The following is a 26,353-nucleotide window of genomic DNA, read 5'->3' as shown; positions in this document are numbered from 1 at the left end:
AATTTCATTCCCTTAAAATGCACAGTCATAATTCCTACACTTAATTTTAAAAAATGATAATGAATTACAGTTGGTAAAGAAAATACTTTCTGGAACTATTTGTTAAATTACAAATAATTTGATCAGAAACTTTAACCTAATCTTACTGGACCTAGAATAAAACAGAAATAACTTTCCTATAATTTTATTGCTGTGTAAAATATGAGTTTGTAATATCATTGCTGCCCAAAGGAATTCAGACATGCTGAAAGGAACAGTTTGAGGAATTCTTTAATGGTTAAAGTCCAATGACTGACACTGCTTTTTCCTAGTCATTACTTTTGTATTATGAATAGAATATAGGTGTTGTTTATGTCCAAAAAAGTGTGGGAAAAAGACCACAGTAGTCTTCCTTTTCCTTTTAACTCAAACATTCCTAACTTTCAATATGTTTCATGTGACTTCGAATAAAACTGATAAATCAAAGGATACAAAGGATTTCCGTAAGACCAGAAGTATGTATATGACCTTGTTTTAAGTAAAGTAACTCTACCTTTATTAACAATTCTAAGTCAATATAGAAATTAATTATAAAAAAATGTGTCTCTTCCCCAACAAGGAAGCCTCTTTCAGAGTGCCTGTTTCCAGATAAAAACTTGTTCTGTTGCTTGCTGAGAGACAGACAGAGAAGAGAGTCCTTGGTGTACTAGCTGAGTAATCGTAGCAGTGGGGACACATCCTACTTGTCTGCTTTTTGAAAACTGTAGCACCACTTTCTCTATGCAACATGGGCCAAGAAGTACTTGAGAAAAATCCAGCAGAGAAGGACTGGGGTTTGAGGGTTGACAAAATGCTTAACATGGGTCGGCAACAAGCACTCACAGTTCAGAAAGCCAAACGTGTCCTGGGCTGCATCCAAAGCCGTGTGGTCAGCAGGGCCAGGGAGGGGATTCTGCCCCTCTGCTCTGCTCTGCTCTGCTCTGCTCAGACCCGTCCTGCAGTACTGCATCCAGCTCTGGTGGTCCCATCATCAGAAGGACAGGAAACCCTCAGAGCAAATTGAGAGGAGTCCATGAGGTTGATAAGTGGACTGAAGAACTTCCCCTAAGAAGATGGGCTGAGAAATCTGGGGCTGTTCTGCCTGGAGAAGAGAAGGTTGCACAGCAACCTTCCACTATCTGACAGGAGCCGTCAGGGATGGTGGAGAGGGAGTCTTCATCAGGAACTGTAGCGATTGGACAAGTTGGAACGGCTTTAAACTGGAAGGGAAGAGGTTTAGATTAGCTATAGCAAAGAAATTATTTTCAGTGAAGGTGGTGAGTAGCTGAACAGGTTGCTTGTCCAGAGAAGTTGTGGATGCCCCATCCTGGCAGTATTCAAAGCCAGGCTGGATGAGATCTTGAGTAACTTGGTTTAGTGAGAAGTGTCTCTGCCTACCAGCAAGAAGGATTGTCTGGATGATTTTTAAGGTCACTTACGACCCAAAAATAAAAGGACAGTCATCCTCTAGCATCCAAGACAGAGCATCTTTCTGGGACCTACAACTATTTAGTAACAGTTAGGAAAGGTTAGAAAAAACTCTATAATTATTAATATAGTTTGGAATACATGAATTTAAATACCAGTGCCTTTTCCAGCTGAAGACTGCTCCATGTGTCAAAAATAAGGTCGTGCAAACCTCAGGATCATTTCCTTCTATGTATTTGATGTTTCAAAGGCTGTCTTTTGAATTTAAATTAAAAATTAAAGATTAGTATTTAATAGTACTTAATTTAAATTATCATTGCAATTAATAAGTAAATATAATATAATTAAATTGCTGTCATCTACTGATATTATTTTAAAAATACTTTTTCAGGGCCTTTTAAAATATATTTTACAGAATTTCAGAAAGACTATTCTGAGAAGGGATTTTGCAGTTTTCTGATCCAATCCTCTGCTCAAGCAAAGCCACTTGGAGCCAATTTCTCAGACCAGGTTCAGGTGGCTTTTGAATATCTCCAAAGACTGAGAGTCCACAATGCCTCTGGGAAATCTAATCTAGTGCATCTTTCACACTCACTGTGACAAAGTGATTCTTAGAGGGAGCATCCTGTGTTGATGCTTGTGCCCATTGCCTCTTGCTCTGAGACTGAGCATGATGTCTCCGGTTTTAGCTTTTATATTTTTCAGATTCTGTGCAGCTTTAGTGTGTGGGTCTTCATATGAGGGGACAGTAAGCTCTCTTCACAGAAAAGGTAGACAAAACAATTCCTTCTCTAGCTGGGGACCCAAGGACAGCTGATCCAGATCTCAGGCCCAAGAGCATAAACAATGGTGGACTGAGGAGGGAAAAACAAGAAGGATGGGACTCCATGGGCTAAAGCTGTAGCTGGACAATTACCTCCAATATGCTAATGGACCGAAACTTATAAAAGTGTGAAACCCTGTGACCGGTTATCCATTTTGTGACCATTTTGGGGTTCACCTGGGGTGCTAATGTGTCCTAGAATATAATTTACCTTCCTTATGGCAAAGGGACATTGCTGGCTTACATTCAACTTGGTGTCCATCAGGACTGCTGCTTTCCAGCTCGTTGTCACATTTACCACATTTATGCTTAAACATAGTTTAACCATTGATTTGCCAATGATGGCACAGACTATCACATTGTGGTTATGAACCAAATACTGGATGTACCACAATACTGACAGTTAATAAAGGAATCATATATTTTAACTTTTGCAAAAAATGCTGAGACTACATCTAGGTCTACAATCTGCCAAAGTACATTGTAACTGTGGTATGGCTTAACTAAAAGTAAGAGACAAATTGATCTTCATTTATAATTGTTTTCATTGGAGAGAAATTTATTATACCTAACATTATAGACAGAATTTGATAGAATAAAAATACTTTAAATATGTTAAAGAATCACTTTGTATGGTGATTGTAGGGTTTAATTGAAATTTTAAAAAATATACATGCAAATGGTTGTCAAATGTGCAGTGTAAATATAAATAAGCTTTTTTGAGTAAACTTTTAAGTCAGAAGCTCAATGTTCAGTTCATGTTAGCCAACTGTTACTTCTACACCTGAATTAGCTATGCACGGCTATTTGCTGTCATTGCAGCAAATGGTGGAAAATAGGTGATGTTAGAACACAGAATCATCTTCTGTGTTTAATATTTTTACTTTGGAATGAAATATGTTGCATTCTGAAAGTACCTGTTTCTTTCTATAGACTGTAAAATTAACCTGCCAAGACTAGTTCACATGCTCATTTCCACAGGCAGACATTGTAAATCCTGGCCCTGGTGACCGATCTAAATTGGCCATCATGTTGAGCCTTAACTGTTATTTCTGTTCTCTTATGTATAGTGTATAATTTTCACTAAATTCAACACTTAAAAGTCAAAAAGATTCTGAATAAATAGACAACCTTGGAAAAACACACAAAATCAAAAGACTTGGATGTTTTCAAATGGAAAATTTTCTTTCTGTCTTGTCATACAGTGATTCAAAATTCAGGCATGCTAGTAACTCTCAATTTTCATAGCCTTCTAGCAAAAATTGCTGATCTTTGATACACAGCTACAATTGCTGAGCTTCCAGACTAATGATGAAATACAGTGTTGAGAGTTCATTGCAATTTAAAGGGATCAGGGCAATGAGGGCGAGCTTCTCTGAATGAGATTTGCACCACTTCCACAATCCTATTTCCAGTACATTTCACTGAAGAGGTCTTCATGTAGTGGAAGAGGCTGCCATTCATACATCGGACATATTTCACTTCCCTCAACCCCACTCCCCAGAGACTTGATGTCATGGCTTTGGACAGGTGGGTAACAGGCCCGATTAAATTGTTTGTGACAACATCTCTAAATGCTTGTTCTTTCAATAAATACATTTTCTGAAAGATGGCAAAAAATGTGTTTTGCTCTCTCTCCAGTAACAGTAAAAACCATACACATATAACCTATATTTTCTTATTTTCACCTTTTCTAACCAAGTTTACTCATAAAAGCCAATGTCAATATAATGTATTTGGTGAAACATTGTGAAAAAGCCTCACTGAAGTCCATCTAATAATCCATTTTTTTTTATTTGCAGTACTAACCACCTGGATTTGCTACATTATTCCTGCCTGTGAGCAGTCTATTGTACAGTCTTTTGCTGCCAAAAAGCAATCACTTTAATCAGAGTATTCTGAGCCCACAAAAGTCTATGATAACTCCATCTCTTGGAAATGTCCATTGAGCACAGCAACAAAGGACATCACTTTTTACTTCCGAAAAGTTCTACCTTATTTTTTCCTCTGACATGTCTTGCCATAGCAAGAATTAATTACAAATACATACAAAATTGTTTGCTATATTTAGTCTTAAAACAGCTTTTGCCTTGTATCTATACGTCTTTATACTGCGACCTTAGCAGAACTTTTTTTTTATTTGCACATATAAATTGATATCAATCACCATGTCAATTTTTAAAGAATATATATAATCATACTACTCCTTCAGTTTGTTTTTTTTTTTCATTTTTATCTTTCTACTATTACTACATGTCTTAGGTGAAAATCAGATAGGTGTACATATTTCACTCCCTTACGATGCACAGTCATAATTCCTACACTCCATTATTCAGAATTAAGTAGATTTTAAAAAACACTAATAAATTACATTCAGTATGACCATAAATTTGTATGACAGTACAATTTGTTCTGTAGGAGAAAAAAAATCTAGCCTTACTTAAATTCAAAAAACAATTAATTTTCCTTCTACAAATCAATTATATATTTAGTATATCTGCAGCAGATGATAAGTGACAGGTTTGAGTCTCACTTAAACTCTAATACAGTTTTTATTAAAACTCTCAGGTTTTACATCAGAACAACTTTTCAAATACTTGAATATGAAATCTGATATATATTCTCAAGCATCCAGGTATTTTCAAGATGAATACTATCTTCTCTGCATTTGGCATTATGTTATTTCCAGTGGTGCATTCCCTTATAAATATTGTATTTCTCTATGACCAGGACATAATAAAATATATTCATCTAAACTAACTCAGTAGTGGATACTGTGTATTCTGGGAACAACAGCTAATATTACTTACAGCAAGTTGAGAACCAAGCCCCCTTGTTCTGCATGTAGACAAGTTCTATATTGTTTCTAACTCCTCCACAATCAACTGTTTCACAGAGTGATGGTTATGGAGAAATTTCTTTTTAATACAAACACATGAAGACTTTAGATTGGAGTTATATTCAAATGTTATGTGGTTTTTTGCTAATTTTGCATCAATAATTTTTCATCCTTTGCATTGATTTCTCTTCTCTTTCAAACAGAAGATAATTTTGCTCACTTGAAAGAGACTTCCTTTCCTATTTCCCTGCCTATTGACCATATTTCATTCATTACTATGAATAACCATGTCATCTATTTTTATCTCCCACAGGATCAGACATAATTTTCCCTTTTTTGAACGCATTCTGCTTTTTCTTAGGTTGCCATTCAGACTTGGAACAATCACCTGTACATATGTATAATACTTTTTCACCTATTTCCTACAAATTTTCATATCTATAATGTCCACTAAAGGGACTAGTAATAGCTGTCCTGTTATTTTGCTGAAATATACTCTTTTAAAACAACAAGCATTATCCTGACTGGTCTTTTCTTTCTGTTTCTGAACATCTGTAGTTTCTTGTCTTATTGCAGGTTTAATTTTGCTCTGTGTCTTTTAACATATTTGACACCATTGATTCCTAGACAAGGCTTTTAAATGCAGTAACAATAAAAATTAATTGATCAATTTATCAATGAGCCCAGTGCCACCCACACTCTGCCTTAAAAATATAATTTGAATTGTGATTGATGCACTTGCAGTCTTGTGGGAGGAAGAAGCATAAGTTATAGAGATTAGATCCTTGTTTTTCCTGAATTCAAGTCTATCCTTAGATGAAATAGAAATATTATTTACATACCCTGAAAAGTGTGTGGAAGGCATGCAAGCAGCGCAACTCTTTGAAACAAGATCTAGCTCTGGTAGTAGGAACTTTGTAAGATTCAACAACAAATTCTTATTGCTACTGAAAACAAGACCAAAATGTTTTTGAGGAATTGTTTCTGCTTGAGATACCAGCAGGCTGGAAGTGTGTTGATGGTAAAATACCATACAAAAAAAAAAAAAAGGTGACGACTAGGCTGGTCAACCTAACGCCAATCCCCTCTTTAAAAATATGGAAATTTTAATACATTATCTATTCAAAAGACAATGTGATAGCATTAATGAAGTCTGTATCAATAATCTTTAAAACAGTGATTTTTTCTTCCATAGTCTATCATAAGCATATCAACATGTTCATCCAAAAAATGCAGAAAGATATAAGCAACTATTGCTGAATGTTCTGTTACTTATGTCTGACAAAAATCAATGCATTATTAACCAAAAACATCCTCCTACTCTGAAAAAGCTGCATTTACAGTAATCACCTGTTTCATGAGCACTTCATTCACCAAATAGCTCAACATTTTCTATACTTATATATGTCTGTCATCATTAGACACATTTCTGTCACGTGCTTATTTGATCCTCTTGAGTTCTTTGTTCATTAATTTCCATGGGAAGTCCTTCTAGTCAATAGAAACAACTATGAAGTCTGAAAGGATATCTACGACATACCTGTAAATCTTTCTGCATATTGGAGCCTTTAGTACTCATGGCATTTAGAAGTGGCCTGTGATGCTTGCCTGAAATGCACACCTGCAGTTTTGACTTCCATTGCTTCCACAATATTGGAATCAGATTTCATAGGTGATCTTTCTCATTGTGATATGAGTTCCCCCTAGGGCTTCGTGGTAGTGTATACATTCTCGTTTTAAAACAGCCATTCAATTAAGGATTTCTAAGAAGGAGGTGGTAGTTTCATCATGTTGCCTTTTATTACTGCTCACAGGAGGGAAGGTTAGAACACATTTCTTTTTTGCTTGTTCAGGGAGATTTTCCTCTGAAATATACCCAAAGCAGAACCCTAAATCCATCTAGACAACACTAAAAAATTAAGTGTGTACATAAGTCATAATTGTATTCCTTGCTTGTTAGATTTTAATGTACAGATTTCCTACTATGTTGCAAAGGTTAATAGGGTTTGTGGTTTTGGGTTTTTTTTGAGAAACAAAGTTTGTTGTAGGCTAATGAGCTAGTTGATAATGAGTGATAATGTAAATATCCTTTACACATTATGAGGTACATCAAAGATTTTTATTTGCTCTTGTGACATTGAAGATATCAAGTGTTAATGAGATTTATCAGGCCTGCTCAAAAATTAAATTCCCAAGGGTAATGTTCGACGTATGGGACTTAGTACTCCTTAACATCAATTCTTATACATTTAACAACTTCAGTTAAAACTGCAATAAAAACACTGTTCCATTTTCAGAATAAATGGCTGAGTAACTTCATGATGAAACAGTCTGCATTATGAAATGAATGGAGCTATCCTATTTGACTTAAAATACTGTGACACATTAAATGGCTTTAATGCACTTATTCAGACTAATGCTGATAAAGGACTCCATCACTTTTTTTGCAAAAAAAAGTGACACTGGCACCTTTATATTAACAAATAATAAATATAAACATCAGTTTCAAAAGGTATCTGCAGATATTCCTTCCAGTAAGTAAAAGGTTAGCACTGTTATTGTATTGTGTTTTGGCAAAAGATAGTCTTTAAAGGACAGAATGCCATGGTTATGATATTAACATCATCACTTGCAGCAGCCTCCCTTGCTTTTCCTCATGCCTTTCAACAGTTGTGAGACCTCATCTAAGGTAATAATGTAAAATAGGGCTTTGTATCATTATATGTGGGTCATAAAAATAATAAAAATATCTTATTTTTTCTCCCTAATCAGAAGCATTGCAGTCGTGTCCTTTAGTCTTGGTGTCCAATACACCAGCATCAACTTCTACTGTTGCAAATGAAAACATTTCCCAGCTACTGGCATGACAAAAATGTCACAGATTTTTCGTAGGACCAAAAAATCTTCATCCATTTAACCCATAAACGTTACGTAATTTTCATCAAAGCTTTCAAGCTAACTCAGAAAGTTTGTGAGGGGCTTCAACATTCTATTTCTTAGAGCAAGCCATTTGTGATTGCATATTAAAAATCTGTCATGATGGATATGGTCTACAGTGCAGTAAAGTCAAAAGGGAGAATATTGTTCATTTCAGTAGGCTCTGAGAAAAAAATTGACACTGGAGACAGCAGCTATTCGTTCATTTTCCCTTGTCAATAAATAGCTAAGTGGCTTTCCTTGCAGTGAACTCTTTAGTATTTGCTTCGCAAATATGTTAGTGATTACTCTTTAAAGATAATTTTAAAAGCATCATCTATTAGCTTGGTAGGATAACTGCCTACAAGGTATTTTCACCTACAAAACATAAGCTATTGACCTATATGACCCAGTGCAGAATTTATCTGCTTCAGTCAAAAGGCTTTGTGTCCATCAATGGAATAACATTAATTTAAGGAAAAAATTAATCTTGTGCCAGTTTTTTTTTTTTCATTTTCTAGGCCTGTAACAAAATGCCGTATGTATAATAGTATGTATAATCCAGCAGGCCTTTCAATTCATAACACTGGAAGATAATTTTTCATGGAAACCACTTCAGCAAAGGGAAAAATACAGATTCAGTTTATTGAAACATAGAGGACTTGATTCTTACTAAATATAAATTACTGTAACATCAGTGGGCATATCCTGAACAGTAATTTATTGGAGCTATGGCAGTTTACTCAAAACAATAATCTGACCTCTTATATCTTCAATTTCATGGTGTTTTATGATGGATAAAATGTGTTAGACATGCACTGTCTTTGCCCTTGAAGATGATTTGATCTGAAAGGGTAGGAGAGTAGATAATATAAATTGACAGAATCATCTGCCTTGATCTGGGGTTTGTTTTATTTCAGGTTTGTTTGGCTTTTACTCTGCCAACTTTAAAATCAGTAGCAAAATTCCCATTTACTTCAGTAGCTTGTCCAAAGTGCATCAACAATAGGAACAAAACATATAACACTTCTTGATTAATATCTCCCTACAGTATGGTCAGAGGAGGATAAATTTTCCTATCATTGCATTGGCAGGTGGATAGATGAGAGCCTGGCATAGTATGACAGGTGCACAGCACTGTTGGTGATGGACACCTCAATTTCTGTAAACTCTGGCTGTTCAGAGACACTCTCCACCTCCAGACCTCGCTGACAGCCATTCTAACACCAGGTTAGACAATTTCCTATTCAGTAGTTCAGAGTTTTACATGGCCCAGCTGCAACTATATCATGGCAATCAAAGTGGTGTGCTCACTGTATTTGCTCACAACACAAAGCTATCTTTAATACCATGGTTGTCCCTAGAATTAGAGCACCTTCACCTTAGGCTGCTAAGAAAGTCAGATTTCATGAACAGTCACTTATAAGTAAAGCTAATGATTCCAGGCTCAACAACATGCTTTCTGCTTTCTGGAAGCTCTACCCAATTTTGTACCTTTGCCAGACAACTGTTTCTTTGAAATACTGCTTTCAAACCTTACATATATTTTCAAGAGGCAAAAGTGATGTGTGCTATTTTGCAGCCATTTCAAACTCTTAGACAAGTGCTACTTATTTTCATTTTATGCCTATCTGCAACACTCTTTTTGGTTTCACTCATTTCTCTGTAGGCAGTCATTTGTCTCCTCTATTGCATCATTTTGAAACTGCAGATCTCTCTAGGCTCTGGACTGTTTGGTGAAAGCAATAAAGACTCCAATTACCTATATGTTTCCCTGCTGAAGGTGAACTTTTGAACTACAAATACAGAGCAAATTTTCTGCACTTTATTTTGCAGAAGAAACTACAGGCCAATTTCATTTCTCAGCCATACTTCAGGTCGTTGATATCATTCCAGAATAACAAAAACATGGAGGAAATGTTCAGAAATTGTTAGCATTATAAGACACATTTAAGTACATGGCTAAAACTTTAGATGAATAGAACATACTATGGATTAGGTATGAGTAAAATTATTTATTTTTCTTAAACAGTTTATAGCATTTGTAAGATTACTGTGAAAATTTGATACTTTAAGGAAAATCAGTCTTTAATTTGTCTAAAATATTATTTTTTTTCTTTAATAAGGTTATCAAAGTGTTAGATAAAAATCTTCTCCTTTGCTTTATTTATGTCTCCTATACATGAATTTATAGTTGGTCCCACTTTCAAGAAAGGAATACATATTGTCTCAAAATGAAAGTAGAAATTAGCTTAATTGCAAGAAAAATAAGTATTTGATAAAAATATGAGAGTCCTACTCTCAAAGAGTAATTTAAGTATCTAGTAAGAATCATGCAGTCTGCTGGATGAAGATGAGAAAGTTGTCACCAGTAAGAAAGGTGACTAAGTAATATTCCTTTAATTAAAATTAATCCTTAATTAAATTTTGCAGTAGAGTACAGCACAGTGTATGCATGATTTCCTAGAAAAATGAATAATATTGCTCCATGTCTGAGATATGTCTTAGATACAATGGGACTTCCCATACCTGACACAACATATGACACTAGGAAGACACAAAAAAAAATTAATGAATGTGTGAAAACCTTATGTTCACTACAAAAAAATGTAAAAAAGAAATCTTTTTATTTCTACTCCTTGGAATGGTATATTTGATTTCATAAGGTTGCACTAAGTGCAGTTTCATATTCATTGCTGGTTTGGTTTTCAATTGTCTAATGAAAAGGGAGATAATATAGACAAGGACAATACATAGTAGAATTAACTGAGAAGTACTGCTTGTAACAGTCAGCATTATTTTTGTAGTGTTCTTGTCAGAAAATAAGCCTGCTGAAGGTTAACCTACACAAATAAGCCAAGCTCCCTCCAGCTGACTGTAATTCTGTGTCTTATTAAAACCAATGGGGCTGCGTTGATTTCCATTATGTGAGGCTGGTCCACTGTCTTCCTATTACAGCAAATTGGTTATTTAAGAGAGCACTGAGGTTTAGATGTCTGTAGCTGCACTCATTAATTCTCAAAGTAGCTAAAAATAATTTGCTAAAACCTAAGGCTTGTGGGAAAAATGAAATTATGTGCTCCTTGTGATTATATGCTTCTACAGTTTGCATGATAAATATCAGTAAGAAGATCTTGTATCAATTTCACTGCATGTGTTAATCTCAGTAAAAGTTTTTGAGCAATAATTTTCTCATTGTTTGTTTTTCTTAATAGAAGCAGAAAATTAAAGGCTGCAGATCAATTAACATCACTGTTGTTTGTTGCCCATTCATTTGCAATTTATTTGTAAGTGAATGCTTTTTTGCATCCACATGTTCTGTTAATGAAACACCAACACCTTTTCCATTGTTAAGTCTGCAGCTGTCTACTGATGCCTTGAGATAGTGGTTTTAACTGATTATTGCTCATAGTATGCTAGGAAAACATTAAACTGGTTGGCTCTTATTTTCTTTTTTTCCCCTTACTCTTCAGGAAAAAAGAAAGAACTAGGTAAGTTTTGCTGTCTTTAACGTAAATCTTGCATAGCACTGTTAGAATATACCAGCTAAAATAGAAGAAATAGACCAAAACGCAAAATGTAATTTACTTATTCAAATGTGTAGAACTGAAGAAGCCTGTGACAACTGAAGAACTACAAAGAGAGAGTCTACATAACTAGGCAATCATCTTCTGCTGTATATGCCCCATGAGTGCCATTGATAACAATCTGTTTCCTGGCATTGACCTTTAATGCTTCTTAAAGGTACTGTTTCACAGGAACAAAAATGCATGTAGCAGCATCATTACAATCACATGTCTTTTCATGTGGAGCTTCTGAATGAATACTGTGTTCGTATACTTTAAACAAACAGATGCCTGTATCTCAACTCCTAGTAAAGACCACCGAGTAGCTCCCAGAAAGTTGATGTCTGACTGTAGGGCTGATGGCATGGGGTGAGACAGAATCACTACATCAGGTTTCATCAAACAGAAGCAGAACTGGCTAGATTTTTGTAACCTTCTCCAACAGCTTAGGGTACAGACCACAGCTAAACCCTGTGTGTCTGCAGAGAGATCTGTTCTCAGCATCAAGAACTAATGTTTAAAAAAAAAGAGAATGGTGCAAGGTATATGCAAACATATAGTATATTAAATAACTCTCTTTTCAGGTTTTTTAGTCCACACAGGCAATTAGTGATCTAGGTATTCATACTTGACTTCTTCCTCATTACCTTGCTTTTGTGGACAAGCCCTTTCTGAACTGAGCCACAGAAACACAGACGTGCATTTGGATAATCTTCAAGATCAAATCATTCCAGGCACAGTAGGGGAGCAGGAGTCTTTAAACGCAATATATCTCAAATGGCAAGAACATCAAAATAAAGATTGTAAAAAGGATTGCATTCCATCAAATGGTTCAGCAAGATTTCCAGTAGGAAACCCAAGGGAACATCAGGGGGCAAAGAAGGTATATGAATCTCAGCAGTGCATCTCTGTCGTAAAACATTCATAGGTGTTATCTGTGCAAGAGGTTTATAAAATATCTAAATCATGCACACCATTATAATGGGAAGTTTTATGATGCCAAGAAGCCCCAGACAGTACATATGTTTGTTCTGTTTTACTGGGGCTTTGTCTAAGGAGCAGCATTTATCCCTTTTAAGCTTATTATGAATTTGCTGTATTTGCTAAATATTCATGGCTAAAACCTGTATGCTTCTTCTTTGAACTTTAAGGTTTTTTCAGATAAAATCTCAAGAGGTTTCTTACTAGCTCTGGTTTACCTTCTGATGTGAAAACAGTGAATTTGTGCCACATGTGTCTCAATAGACATGTTCAAAAAGAAAACGTTTAAGCTTGGAAAGAAGCAAGATAAGCTAGTAAAGAGAATATAGGCCAAAATGGAGAATGAAGTGGAAGTCAAGACAGAAAAGAGGTTCATTTGAGGACTAGGAAATATTACTGTCTGCAAATGGAGAATGAATTAAAGAGACAAATAAGTGTACTAAAAATCTAGGTCCTACCCTGAAGCAAGCCTGTTGAGTTATACAAGGCACAGAGGGCAAGGTTCACTGCTCTGGTGCATGGCTGGTTGGCAAGAATAAACACACAAAAGCCTGTTTTTTTCTGCCAGAATTGGGTGCACTCTTGCATTATGACTTGCATATAGGGAAGCAGAAAGAGTAGGTAATGCATTTCCTGCTTGATGTCAGTTACAGTGTGATTGACCCTTTTCCCAGAAAACTTGATTATGTTTTGTCTTGATGCCAGTTAAGATGTTCCTTGACATATCTTCACCCTATTTGACATATCTCCATCTCACTGAAGTCCATCCTTATTGAAAGAGAGTAATAACTTGAATAAAGTCATTTTTGCACAGCAAAAATCATCCTTGCAATGATTAAAGTAGCATTTTTCTTTAAAGAGATTAGTCGATTTCTTTGTTCCACTATCCTTCATAGCACCTGCTCAGAACTTAGAATTTCAGGAAATTACAATATGATAATTGTCTTTTTATTTTAGTATAAAATAAATTGTTAAACTAAAGCTTTAAGTTTAAAAATTGGAGTACTTAATTTTATAAATAATATTGCTTAGTCACTTACTTCAGCCTGATCTTGAAAATGCCATCTTAATAACTTTTCCTAAGTGTCTGTTAAATGTGATTTTCCCCACTGTTCTTTGTCTGTTTTCAAATAAGCCTTTCTTTGCAAGTAATTAAAAAAAAAGCAACAAACAAAAACCCAACTTCACATTTGTTCTGTTTTGAATTCAAGTATTTGTCTCTGACCTTTGCTAAAACTTGTAAAATCACAAGGAGATAAGCATGAAAGAAATCATGTGCTGTTCAAGTACTTAAAGTCCAGAGAAATGCACTGAAGTAGAAAGGGGATTAAGAGAGGAAGGAGGGTGAGGCCAGACCATACTGTGTTGGTACAAGAAGGATTAGCAGGCAGACTGAACCAGGAGAGAAATTAGCTGTGCTTATTTCAGGTTAGACAGTCATAGGACGTGCAGAGATAGAACAAGATCTCAGCAGTGGAGAGGTAGCACGAAGAGAAAACAGGTACAATGCATGAAAAAGTATAGCTGGAGCTGGCACTGGAGAACAGCAAGAAAACAGGGGGAGAACCAGATATACTAGTTAAATGCAGAAAAGGCATGGACTGGGGGAGGGCAGGAGTGGTGTAAAAAAAAAGTTTCAGAAAACTGGTGCTTAGGTTTTAGAACTGTGGTAGTGAAGCAAATTTGTCTGGCAAGTGTAAAACGTGAATGAATATTTTGGAAGAGTTTAGAAGTTAATGAGATATAATATAATAAATATAGATCTACTTATTTGCTATCTTTCATGCAGATAATAAGAAGAACATTAGTGTCTGTGGTCATAGTTGTTCACCTTTTCAGATAGAGCATTGAAGTATAGAGTTAGAAGGAATTATCTGGCATGAAAGGGGTAGCACAGAGATTTGTATAATTTGTTTTTATTCTGCTTTCTCTCTCGCTTTCTCTCTCTCTCTCTCCATAGAGGGAGCTGGGTGTTCCATCACAGGAGAGGAAATCAGCGTGTGTGGACAGCCAGCTCTGGGAACAACCCAGCTCTGCTTGACCCACTGTCATGCGGATCCCCACGCTGCTCTACCTTTCCCTGCTACCACTTCTTACCACGTTGGGCCAAGCTGGAGCTCAGTTCCCTCGACAGTGCGCAACTGTTGAGTCCCTGAGGAGCGGCATGTGCTGCCCAGACTATTTCCCTGTGTTTGGGCCCGGTACTGACCGGTGTGGTGTGTCCACGGGAAGGGGCCGGTGCGTGCAGGTGACTGTCGACTCGCGGCCCCACGGCCCCCAGTACATCCACGACGGGCGGGATGACCGTGAGCAGTGGCCCATCCGCTTCTTCAACCAAACCTGCCGCTGCAACGGGAACTTCTCTGGCTACAACTGCGGGTCCTGCCGGCCCGGCTGGACTGGACCTACCTGCAGCCAACAGATCAGCATAGGTAAGAACATCAGAAATATCACATGGAAATTTCTCATTGTCGGTGCTTGCTTCTTAAGGTACCTAGTGGATTTGTTTTCTTTAAGGTACAAAATGTCCATCATATTTACATAGCATTTTAGTATATTGCTAAAGGAGTTATTAAGGCAGGAGCTAAAGGAGCTGTTCAGCATGTGTATAAATAACTTATACTTACTATCCATTAAAAGGAAGAAAAGAAACCAGTAGTCAATGCATCAAAATCCATTAAAGAATAGAGCACCTATATTGAAAAAAGGTACTCTTTGGATTTGAGAGTAAAACAATGTATATAGGCATGTACATGTGTTTGTGAGCATGTTTGGCAATAATATGTACCTCAACATGTTTAAAACCTTGTGACTATTTTAGCTGTTCTTTTCATTCAAAGTCCCTTAATACAATTCTAAACTGTGTACCTGGTCTGAAATATTTTTACTGTACCTGCTGCTGTCAATATCTTTAAAAACATTAGTCATGACTGTGGACAGCTCAAATGAAACAGTGCAGTGTGTGGTAAGCCCTTCTTCAGTACTCCAGTTTCAGTTAAGTCCAGCATATCACTAAACAATTCTTTAATTTTTTTTTTAATTGTTATGAAATCCTTGCAGGACTGAAAAAATATTGAATATTATAGGGAAAATTAAAAAGACAAGCAGGCCTGAGGACAGATCCTTGTTCTCATCTGAAAACCACCTGAATGGACAAGATTTTAATCTTCAAATTTATACACTTTTAACTTCAAAGATGTTACTGAAATCCTGTAAAATCCATAATCCCCCCCAAAATGAGCGATGGGTTCTGTTGATATGTTAAACAAGAGGTCTCTAGAACAAATATGCAGTGTTTCTTTCTGCAGAAACATAAATTAGCACTGACATTTTCACCAGATAAGGGAACATTCCATGGATGTAAGAGCATGTCCCAGAAAGGGTTAACAAAGGACCACTTACCAAACCAAGATTTTAACAACAATCCCTTATTAATAAGTTATTGATGGCTATAGGAAGAATCTTTGAATTTTTTTTTCATTCTTTGAGCTTCAAGAACTAAACTAGAAAGGAGAAAGTATCATTTGTGAATTGGGCATGCTAAGCCAGATTGCACTCTGATATTTTGACCTATTGTATTTACATTGATAACAACTCTGAAGAACAATCAAGAGATAAATATTACACACAAAGTTAATGTAAAACTAGAGACAGACAAACAGCAGTTTAAGGTGATTTTCTAGAATATACAACAGCAGTTTTAACTTTTCTCATATTAAATCCTTTACAATGCATTAAAATGCCAAATAAATCAGATACATCATGCATGATAACATGAGTTTAAAAAGTGTAAATTAGTTTCCTATTGTGCTCTAAGTTTCCACATTGAGGTCACCTCTTTTGCCCATTCACAGACCCATAGGCCCCACCTACTCAGATTTTAGAAATAATTACTGGATTACTTTTGGTACATCCATACTAAACTGCTGTAAAATGCAGTTTGGTGTCTTCATATCTTCTCAGTTCATGGCTAACTCTAATAATATTCAAAAATTTTTGTTGTGGTTCAGGCATATAGTTTGAAAATGAAAATGTAAAGATGCCTATGTAAATCAAAATTAGATGGACAATTATGGTTCACTATTTGAAACACCACAAAAAACACACCACAAATCAACAAACCAACCAACCATGCAAACAAAAAACAAACAAAACTAAAAACCCATCAATTTAGTAATGTGTTTCAGTTCATGTCAGTTCAGTTCTGCAAAACAGAAAAGTATGTTTCAGGACACACAATCTTTAGATGAAATTCATGTTTCAGGAAAGACTTTATTAAATTTCCCAGACACTAAAATATCCCTCAATGAATCCTTTTTTTTTTTTAGTGAAACATAATTAACTTTTATTCTTTATATGGATTCAAGTTGAAGATTTGTTGCTTCTTGTATGAACATAATGGATCACTAATTTGGACAATGAGATATGGAATTTTACAGTGTTTTTGATAATGACAATAAGTAAATAATTAATAATAATTGTGAGGACTTCTATCTTTATCTTAGTCCAAACTTAGCCAGAGATTTTCTCAGACCAGGTGAAAGAAGGACTGTTGGGGTGCATTAGAAAGGACTGAGGTAATCTGATCTCAGTTTTTCATGCTGAAACAATGCTATTTCAACAAGTCAATTTTCCTGCTTATTTCACTCTCTATGTGTGGACAATGGCATTTTTTCATTATTTGAGATATACTGCTAAAAAGGACTAATATGTAGCAATTGTTAATAATGTCAGGTTAAAGAGATAAAATAAGAGAGAATCTCAGATTAAAGTGATATTGTACTGTGCGGAATTCTTAAAGTGATACTGTACTGTGTGGAATTCATAATAATTCACTGGTGAATCTGCCATTTTTCCTACAAAGGTTCAAGAATAAAAAAATTAATTATTCATTATATTGCCAAACAGAGAGTTTCTGATTATTATAAATTCATTTATAGTGTTTATTTCTTGTAGAGTTCTACCACAGGAAACCTTAAACATATTGGATAATATTTGGAAAGGTTTGTATGACAAAGAACAGTCTTTGTCTTTTGTCTAGCAGGACGGAAAAATAATCTGTTACAGTATTCCTAAAAGTAATAAAATTGCAAGGATTGGAGCTTTCTTTTAATTTATTTCAGACTTTCTCAAAAGAAATAACATTATCCATTTATGCTCAGTGAGCTTCCCCAGTAAAAAAGGGTGAATACCTGAAGAAAAAGGGACTTACCCAGAATTATTAGGAGCATAATAAACCAGTTCTCTGAGAACAGACTTCACTGTCTATTACTTTGGTAACTTGCTTCTTCTGTATTATGACAGTCAGAAGGAATCTTTTGGACCTAAGTGCAGAAGAAAGGAGCCGCTTTGTGAATGCCTTGCACCAAGCCAAGGTGACAGTCCATCCTGACATCGTTATTGCCACACGAAGACGTGAAGAAATTTTTGGACCAGATGGCAACACACCTCAGTTCGAGAATATCTCCATTTATAACTACTTTGTGTGGTCTCATTATTATTCTGTCAGGAAGACTTTCCTTGGTGCAGGCCAGCAGAGTTTTGGAGGAGTTGATTTCTCTCATGAGGGACCTGCTTTTGTCACATGGCATAGATACCATCTATTGCAGCTTGAAAGAGACATGCAGGTGAAGTTCCTGTAAATGTTTACTGGTATTCGTGCTATGTTTTGTACAGTTAAAAAACTTCATTCCATATTAAAATAGGCAAAAATCACATCAGCTTTCCCTACATGTTGAAGTGATTCTGCTTCAATTTCAGTAACTCATTTGGTATAAAAAATTTAATAGAGTGCATTTAGGCTTCAGACTGTCACTCTTACAGAGATGTTTAAATATAATATTTTAATCAGAGCAATAGAAAATGTAAAATTTCCATAAAAATCTCATGAAAAAAAGATGTATTCTAGATATATTTTGCTGGACGAACAATGTTCTTTTCAGTGGTGTTTTTAATCTCATGGCCATTATTCTTGAATAACATTAGCCAAAGCAGCAGAAATTCTGAAGAAAGTGATAACAGAGATGGCTTAGATATTCAGAATCACATTTAGTTTGAGTAACTAGTTACAGAAATCAGTGTTTTGTTATATCCTCTTCCATAAATCAATGATTGTCTTTTTTTCCTTCTCTTATGCAGACCTATTCAAAAAATGGGTATGGTATTTTATGAGCCATCATCCCTCCTAAAAAAGCAAGAATTAAGTTTTCAAGGTCAGGACTAAATAGTGTCTGAAATCACTTCACTGTTTCCACTAGCTTTAATTGCTTTACATCAGGCTGAGGCACAAACTCCCTTCCAAGATACACATTTGTCATCAGTGGCATTTCTCTAAGTGAAAGCCCTGAGAAGTTCTGTCTGAGATTTAATATATATTCCTATTTATGTCAGTAGGCTTGATCATTAGTCAAAGTAATTTTGCCTCAGTAACTCCAGAACTGTTCAACTCTAACCCTTACTAGAACCAAACAACGCCAATTGGAAAAGCCAGTACCCCTATTCTTTATATTTCCTTCAGTTCCACAGTTGACCTAGTTATTATGTGCACTGCAAAGACTGGTTCTGTTGACAGGCCATTAAAAATATTTCGAAAATGGGGCCTCAGTGTTAATTTATGTTTCTGACTGCTCACAATATGGTTTCATGGGAGAGGTACTGTCTTATTAGTGGGGAGATCCATAATTCAGTTCAGCAGTACAGCTATCTGTTCTGCTGAACAAAGGTATCAATGTGAAAAACTACCAAAAGCTTCTACATTAATTTTACATAGAGTTCTTCTCTTCTGTAAGGCAGGATTATGACTTTTACTGAGATGCATTTAGCTGTTTTTTAACATTCTTCTAGCAATTAATATTATAGCTGTCTATGTCAAACACATAGTAACACCATATTTATGTGTGTTAGAACATGCTACAGGACCCCACTTTTGGACTGCCCTACTGGAACTTTGCAACAGGACAAAATACATGTGATATCTGCTCAGATGACTTGATGGGAGCTAGAAGCAATTTTGATGTCTCTCTTATAAGCCAGAATTCAATCTTCTCTCAGTGGCGAGTGCTATGTGAAAATGTAGAAGATTATGAAACCTTGGGAACCATCTGTAACAGTAAGTATGAATGATGGAAAATATCTGGAGATAAAATTCTCTTAATAATAAATAAATGTAATACTTTACATTGTAGTGACTTTTTCCAGCCAAAAGGTCTTGATGTGGTCTTTGAATATTCTTGATACATGTTTCATCAGTCTGTTGAGATAATACATACTATCAGGAGCTTGTAGCAGAAGAAAGATTAAATGCTTTGCCTTCCCTACTTACGCAGTGCCAATTTATCTCTGGCACCATAAATAATTACATCTGGCAGCGTTATTTCTTAACTGAAGCTTAACTTTTCTTCTGACTACTCCACTTATCACCTTCATGCCATTCTGCTCCTAAAATGAGAACATCCAACAAATCCCCATAATAACTATGCATACCATGTTTTAAGTGAGTAATACTACATTCTAACATGCCTACCCAAATTAAGGTAATTTTTAAAATACCAGTAAGTTCCTTCATAGAAGCATCGTCACGGAAATATGGGGAAAAAATAGGAATCCCCCAATATTGGGTTAGTTATTTACATAATCTTTTTCCCAGCTACGCTATCAGGACATCCTCAATATGTTGGCCTAGTTCTCATCAGGAAATCACATGAAAGTCTGTAGAAAATTTTCCTAAATCATATAGAGAACAACAAACTTCAGTAAGAAGCTTCTTTTTACATCCTGGAGCAGAGAATCCAGAACACAGGGCCCCATGAGGATTCTTTGCCTGACATAAGGAATTGACCAGTTCATTCAGTGTAAGTGTTATTTGTGAGGGATTTTTTTTCTCCATGGTTCAGTCATGAGACCAATTTGTTCTGTGGCCTACTGTTCTGGACCTTGTTTTCTCTCTTCTCTCCATTTCCAGGTACTGAGGGTGGTCCCATCCGAAGAAATCCTGCTGGAAATGTAGCACGACCTATGGTACAGCGTCTCCCAGAGCCTGAGGACGTTGCTCAGTGTTTGGAAGTTGGTGTATTTGACACTCCTCCTTTTTATTCCAATTCAACAGACAGTTTCCGTAACACAGTAGAAGGTAAACACGGCAAATAAAAAGACCTGGAGCAACTCCAAATAAGTCAGGGAGCAGACTTGCCACTTTTCCTGTTGGAAGTATGAGTTTTGAGACAGGCTGTTGGATAAGAAGAATACATTGTTCTTAACATTAAGTATTAGCTCAGTGTTAAGAGGAAACAAGCTCTACGTAAATTATTATAAAATGTAAATTATGTAAAATCCATAAAGGTCTCAAGAGTCTACTGCTGGTATACTAAGTGAAAAATAACTTCAGGTCCTTGGCACATACTTAGTAAGTTGCCTTTGTTGAAAACACAGTCCTTGCCAGTGGATTGATGCTGCTGAATCCCTAAATGAAGCAAATAAGAGCTTTTAACAGTTATTCTTGTATCTGAATTAAAACAAAGAAAAAAGGAAAAAAAAACCAAAATAAATTGAAAGCTGTTGTAGTACTTAGTGCAATAGTACTGAAATAGTAATTGAACTCTGGGTACAGGATTTACTGCTAGACATGCTAGCCCTACTCTCTGGGATATAAAACTGTTCTTCTATAAGCTCTGCACATTTAAAACTAAACCCTCCAACACATGCACACACACAACAGAAAAAAGAGCCTAAAGATTTGATTTATAGTGTTCAGACAGCATTCTAACAACTTCTTCTATACCTTAATAATCCAGAATGTTTTAAGAGGAAAAATTACAAAGTGACAGTTCAAATTGCTGTCTATCAATACCTAGGTGTTCAAACATGGCTTAAAAAAATTAACTGTATGTAGCCCTCCCTGAAACAATTGTCCAAAGTTTGAACACAGGAGGAGTTTTCATGATGATTCATATCCTACCATCTGACTTAAGGATTATGAGGTTTTGGCCACAAAAAAAGCTACACTCTATCTTCACTGAAAAAATAAACAACATCAGAGCATGTGAGGCTTTCCAATATGTGTTCCCAGTATGCCTAGAAGTGATGTATGGAAACCTAACAGCTAGCTCATTAGAATAAATATCAAGATACACCTGCTTTAGTAAGCAGTTAGAAAACTCATGCAACTATTTTAGTATGTGAAAGATATATAGGGACTAAATATATACCTCTAGTTTCATGCTATGATGTTATTTGGCCATTTTTGTGGTAGAACCCAGCAGCTTTGCAGTCCACATTCCCAGCGTTCTTTCATAAAGTCTATTTTAATCTGAAAATTATGCATTCCAGGAACATTTCCCAAATATCAGTAGGTGCAGAATTAGCTACCCTTTTGTTTTAAGCAAAACAACCCAATAACATGAAAAAGAAAAAGAAAAGAAAAAGAAAAAGAGTATTAATCTGAGACTGCAGCTTCCAAAAAAAAAATCTTCACTGGAATTTTGTTTTCTTCTTTGTTTGTATATTCAGGGTACAGTGATCCTTCAGGAAAATATGACCCAGCAGTTCGAAGTCTTCATAACTTGGCTCATCTATTTCTGAATGGGACAGGAGGGCAAACTCATTTATCCCCAAATGACCCCATTTTTGTCCTCCTGCACACATTTACAGATGCTCTTTTTGATGAGTGGCTGAGACGGCATTCTGCAGGTAAGATGTTCTCATGGACAGGATGGCTGGTTGTCAGTCTTTGTAGTCACAAAAACTCAACTCCTTCTTGTGGGACAGCAAGATGCCCCTAAATTTAGGAGAGAGGATTGGAATTTCAAGAGTTAGTATCATTAACAATGACAAAGTAGCAACAAGCAAGCTCTCTTCCTCACCCCATTGACATCCAATTGCAGACCACTCTCTGTGCAGGGACCTGGTCAGACACAGCAGGCACAATTCAAGAGAACAGCATGTGGGAATAAACTGTCTCCATAGAGAAAGGACATTGTAACCCCTGAAGGACATTCCACCATTGTGTGGAGTAAATATCTATTTTCTTCTTGTCAAAGGAAGGACAGATGCCATACACATTCATTTTCACCCCTTTGTTATATACTACCAGCATTCAATAACCATCTCCATATACTCCTAAAGGATAGTTACCATTTCTGCCCTTGTTTTTTTAATTCCAAAAAGAACAGAAAAAGGTAATACAAGAGAAAGTGAAAAAGAGGAAGAAAGGAACAACAGAAGGAAGGATTTGAAAGGAATGAAGGGAAAAAAAAAAAAGGAAGGAGACTTACATCAGTGGACTAGGGGAAAATTCAATCCAACCCTTATGTCTATGCACCATGCAGCAACTGTATTCCTCCACACAATGCAGCAACTTTATTCTCTTAGGATAATCTCTACTCCTCTTCCTTCTTCTACAGAAAACAGCTGTTGCTGCACAACTGAGACTTCTTTGTGCTGCTTCCACAACCCGCCTCATTAAATTTTCTCACATGAGCTCTCAGAGAGCAATTGTATACCCTTGTGGTTCTTACATAATCTATCACAAAGTTTGGGATCATCTTACCACAAAGTATTTTGTTTCTATTATGTTTTGGGTTTTGTTGGTGTTGTTACTGGTTTGATTTGGTTTGGTTTGGGAATTTTCTGTTGTGTTTTGATTTTTATTTCATCTGACGTCTTTGTGATTTAGCATAATGTTGCAAAAAAAATCCACTGCAATTTACATCAACTGCCCTCCTGTTCATCACTGCTACAGTCAGGCAAAGCAAGAATGTAGAAAAAAGTCTTTGACATATTTCTCCTTTTCCAAGTGAGAAGAAACAAAAAGCCCAACACAGACATTTTTTTTTTTAAATTTACTGGTGATTTCTGTTCAAAACCAGAGATAACATTAGTGGCCGTGTTTTTGGACAGCATAGAGACACTACTTTATATCTGCCACACCAGGAAACAAATCCTTCTGTAACAACTGCAGAATTCTGGGGTACTCAAAACCCTGAGGTGGAAAAAAAAAATTAAGTAGTGCAATTTATTTTGAATTTATTTACAGAAATGTGATTTGACTTTCAAATACAGATATCTCAACGTACCCGCTGGAGAATGCTCCTATTGGGCATAACCGACAGTACAACATGGTTCCTTTCTGGCCTCCAGTAACCAATAACGAAATGTTTGTTACTGCACCAGAAAACCTGGGATACAGCTATGAAGTTGAGTGGCCAGGTAAACTCTGCAGCCTAGATACTTCTTCTCCTTTTTTTTCTTCATATCTTTGTCTCTTGAAATTTATTCAAATTTCACCAATATTTGCTGTCTTTGTAAAAGATTTGTCTCCTTTCCTGCCTTACTTTCCAGATGTTTGCTTGGGATTTGGTATAGACGCTGGTCACCATGAAGTTCCCAGTACCCACCTTGATTTTAGGGGAAGTTCTCATTTGGATCTTAACCTTTCAGAATGTCCTCATTTCTACGTAAAATAGATTCATTAACTCACTAGATAGAATACAAATCCTCACAAACAAAGTGGCAGAAGAAAGTTCCAGAACAGATTTTAGAGTGAGGCAAGATAGACTAAATCTTCTTACATTTTTGAGCAAGAACTATCAAACGAAATTTGAATTACTTCTGCTGCCCAACTCAGTGAACAATGACAAATGCTGAGTTCCAGTCTGAACTTCAGGTATTTGTCCATATCGCTTGACTTTGCTTTCAATCTCTTTGCCTTTTGTTTTCCTTCTTTTAGGTCGGGCTCTGGGTGTCACAGAAATGATAACTATTGCAATAGTGACTGCACTGGTTCTTGTTGCAATTATCTTTGCTGCTGCTGCATGTATCGTACGTGTCAAGAAAAATAAAGACGACTTGCACCAGCCTCTTCTTACTGACCAGTATCAGCACTACTCAGATGATTATGATGGCATACCAACACCAAGCCAGTCTGTTGTTTGAAGAGATGGCACTTTTTTTGCATCTGACTGAAACTGGGGATCTTTTTGCTTTATTTCATAAATGGTGGTCATCCACCTGCTTTAAAATAAAGAGCATAAACTGTCAGCTGTCTCAGTATGTTTGCTTCAGATTCACTTCCCCTTTCATCACACCTAGGCATCTATAAGACCTCTTTGCAATGCTAATTCTATGTTGATTTTAACAGAACCTTTCAAGGGTTACTTGCAAGACTTTCCCATGCATGTTTCTGTAAAATCTGGCAAACATTAGTTAACTTGCCAATAGCCAGTGTGATCTGACTTCATCTAACCTTTATAGGCAGAATTCTTTTATGAAATACTCTTGTGAAAATGTCAAGTCTAGAACAGGAGAGAAGGAGAATGCAAAATACAAGTAAACACCTTGGCTAGGTGAGTAGACCGTGTTCAAAATAGTCATCATGCCAGACAGAAAGTGACAATGGAATTCTGAGGAGAAGGGTATGTTTGAAATCCAACTTTATTCACAAAATCTAGCTCTGAACTAATTGCTGCTTTTAAGTGGATCTGTCAAAAGATTTTAATTGTCAAACTGCCCCAGTATTTGGAAACTTCAAACAGGTGTTCAAACACAGCTGCCTGCAAGAGCATCCAGTTGAAAGGACAGCTGGCAGAAGCCTTTGCTTAATTGTTATTTCTATTTTTGACACTCACTCAATTCCTCTCTCCCACTATCCCCATTGCAGAGCATTCTCTCCAGCAACGAAAGACTTTGCTTCAGTTGTCTCATGCTGGAATTTAAACCCACTGTTGTACTTTGAAAGAAGGCCCTAGGCATTAAGCTGTAAAAGAGACTTGGAAAAATAGCCTTAAGCTGTGGCTGTTGAATTAATTCAACATAAGCCAACAGGAGAGCAACAAACTGATACCTGCCTTTACAGCCTGAGGTAGAGATTGAGGAATCTCGCTTCAAGCCTCACCTCTTCTCTCTCTTCTTAACTAGTTACCAATAAATCATCAGATTGTCTTCCTGTGATGTGTTATTGAATCTAATTTAGCAGTCATTAACTGACAACAGGGATGTTCCTGGTTTCAGACTATTGAATGCACTCAACTTTAACTGAATGTTACATCAAGATGTCCTTTGTCTCTCTTCTGTCTAAGCCCAGCTTCACAGAAATGGCAAGTGACTTGGGCTGAGCTCCTTCAGTCTGAGGCAGCCCTCCTACACATTAAGTTACTAGACAGAAGTAAGGGTCACATGCCATGCTAACCTCAGGGGTTTCAGTGGGTACCAGGTGTGCACAAGACACACCTTAACAGGTGTACAAGGAGATACATTGAGAATGATGGAAGCAGGAAGACAAGTACTCTTGGCTAAGCAAGTGGAAGACGGGTTATCATCGCAACCCACTTTACCAAGCATGAGTTATGGAGAGCAACAAAAATTTGCACACATAACTGATACTGAGAAAGAAAAAATCCACCTCCAGTACCTATGGCACAGTTAATCAGAAACAGGAAATTTTTGTTGTGCTCTTGTGCTCAAACTTACAGTCTAGCCACTAAGTATTTCACATATGCAAGCAGCAGCTTATGCTCCAATGTAAATGCCTTTTCCTTCTCATGCTGACTAGCAACTTAAGAAGTCATCCACTTTACTGATTTCAGTGGATTAAAGTAGGGTGATCCAACACAGTTTGGACTGAGGGTCAAGAGACCTGGTTTTTATTCTTAGCTGTTACTGACCTGATGAATGTTCTTAGCTTGCTCATTTTTACCTCTGTGACTCATTTCGCTCATTTATAATCGGAGAAAAAATAGAGTTTGCTTTCTGAAGTGCTTTTACTTCAATGGATGAAAAAACCATACAGAA

The 26,353-nt window shown here is 36.3% G+C and overlaps 1 protein-coding gene across 2 annotated transcripts; it reads left to right on the top strand.

Annotated features, from left to right (window-relative positions):
- The first annotated feature begins 13,904 nt into the window (after positions 1-13,904).
- Positions 13,905-24,604, top strand: TYRP1 (tyrosinase related protein 1). 2 transcript variants are annotated; one of them, XM_039729771.1, is made up of 8 exons: positions 13,905-14,072; positions 14,532-15,003; positions 17,876-18,198; positions 19,475-19,679; positions 20,532-20,699; positions 22,076-22,255; positions 23,627-23,773; positions 24,294-24,604. In XM_039729771.1, exons 2-8 carry the CDS (start codon positions 14,622-14,624, stop codon positions 24,497-24,499), a joined length of 1,611 nt encoding a protein of 536 aa, XP_039585705.1. In that variant the 5' UTR covers positions 13,905-14,072; positions 14,532-14,621; the 3' UTR covers positions 24,500-24,604. The 2 variants fall into 2 exon arrangements, with proteins under 2 accessions (XP_039585705.1, XP_039585706.1); XM_039729772.1 differs by having other exon boundaries at positions 14,005-14,052; positions 24,294-24,584.
- The last annotated feature ends 1,749 nt before the right edge of the window (positions 24,605-26,353 follow it).

This window comes from Passer montanus, unplaced genomic scaffold, assembly GCF_014805655.1.
Source record: "Passer montanus isolate IOZ18808 unplaced genomic scaffold, ASM1480565v1 scaffold7, whole genome shotgun sequence".
Lineage (NCBI taxonomy): Eukaryota > Metazoa > Chordata > Aves > Passeriformes > Passeridae > Passer > Passer montanus.
This window is presented reverse-complemented; position numbering and strand designations above follow the sequence as displayed.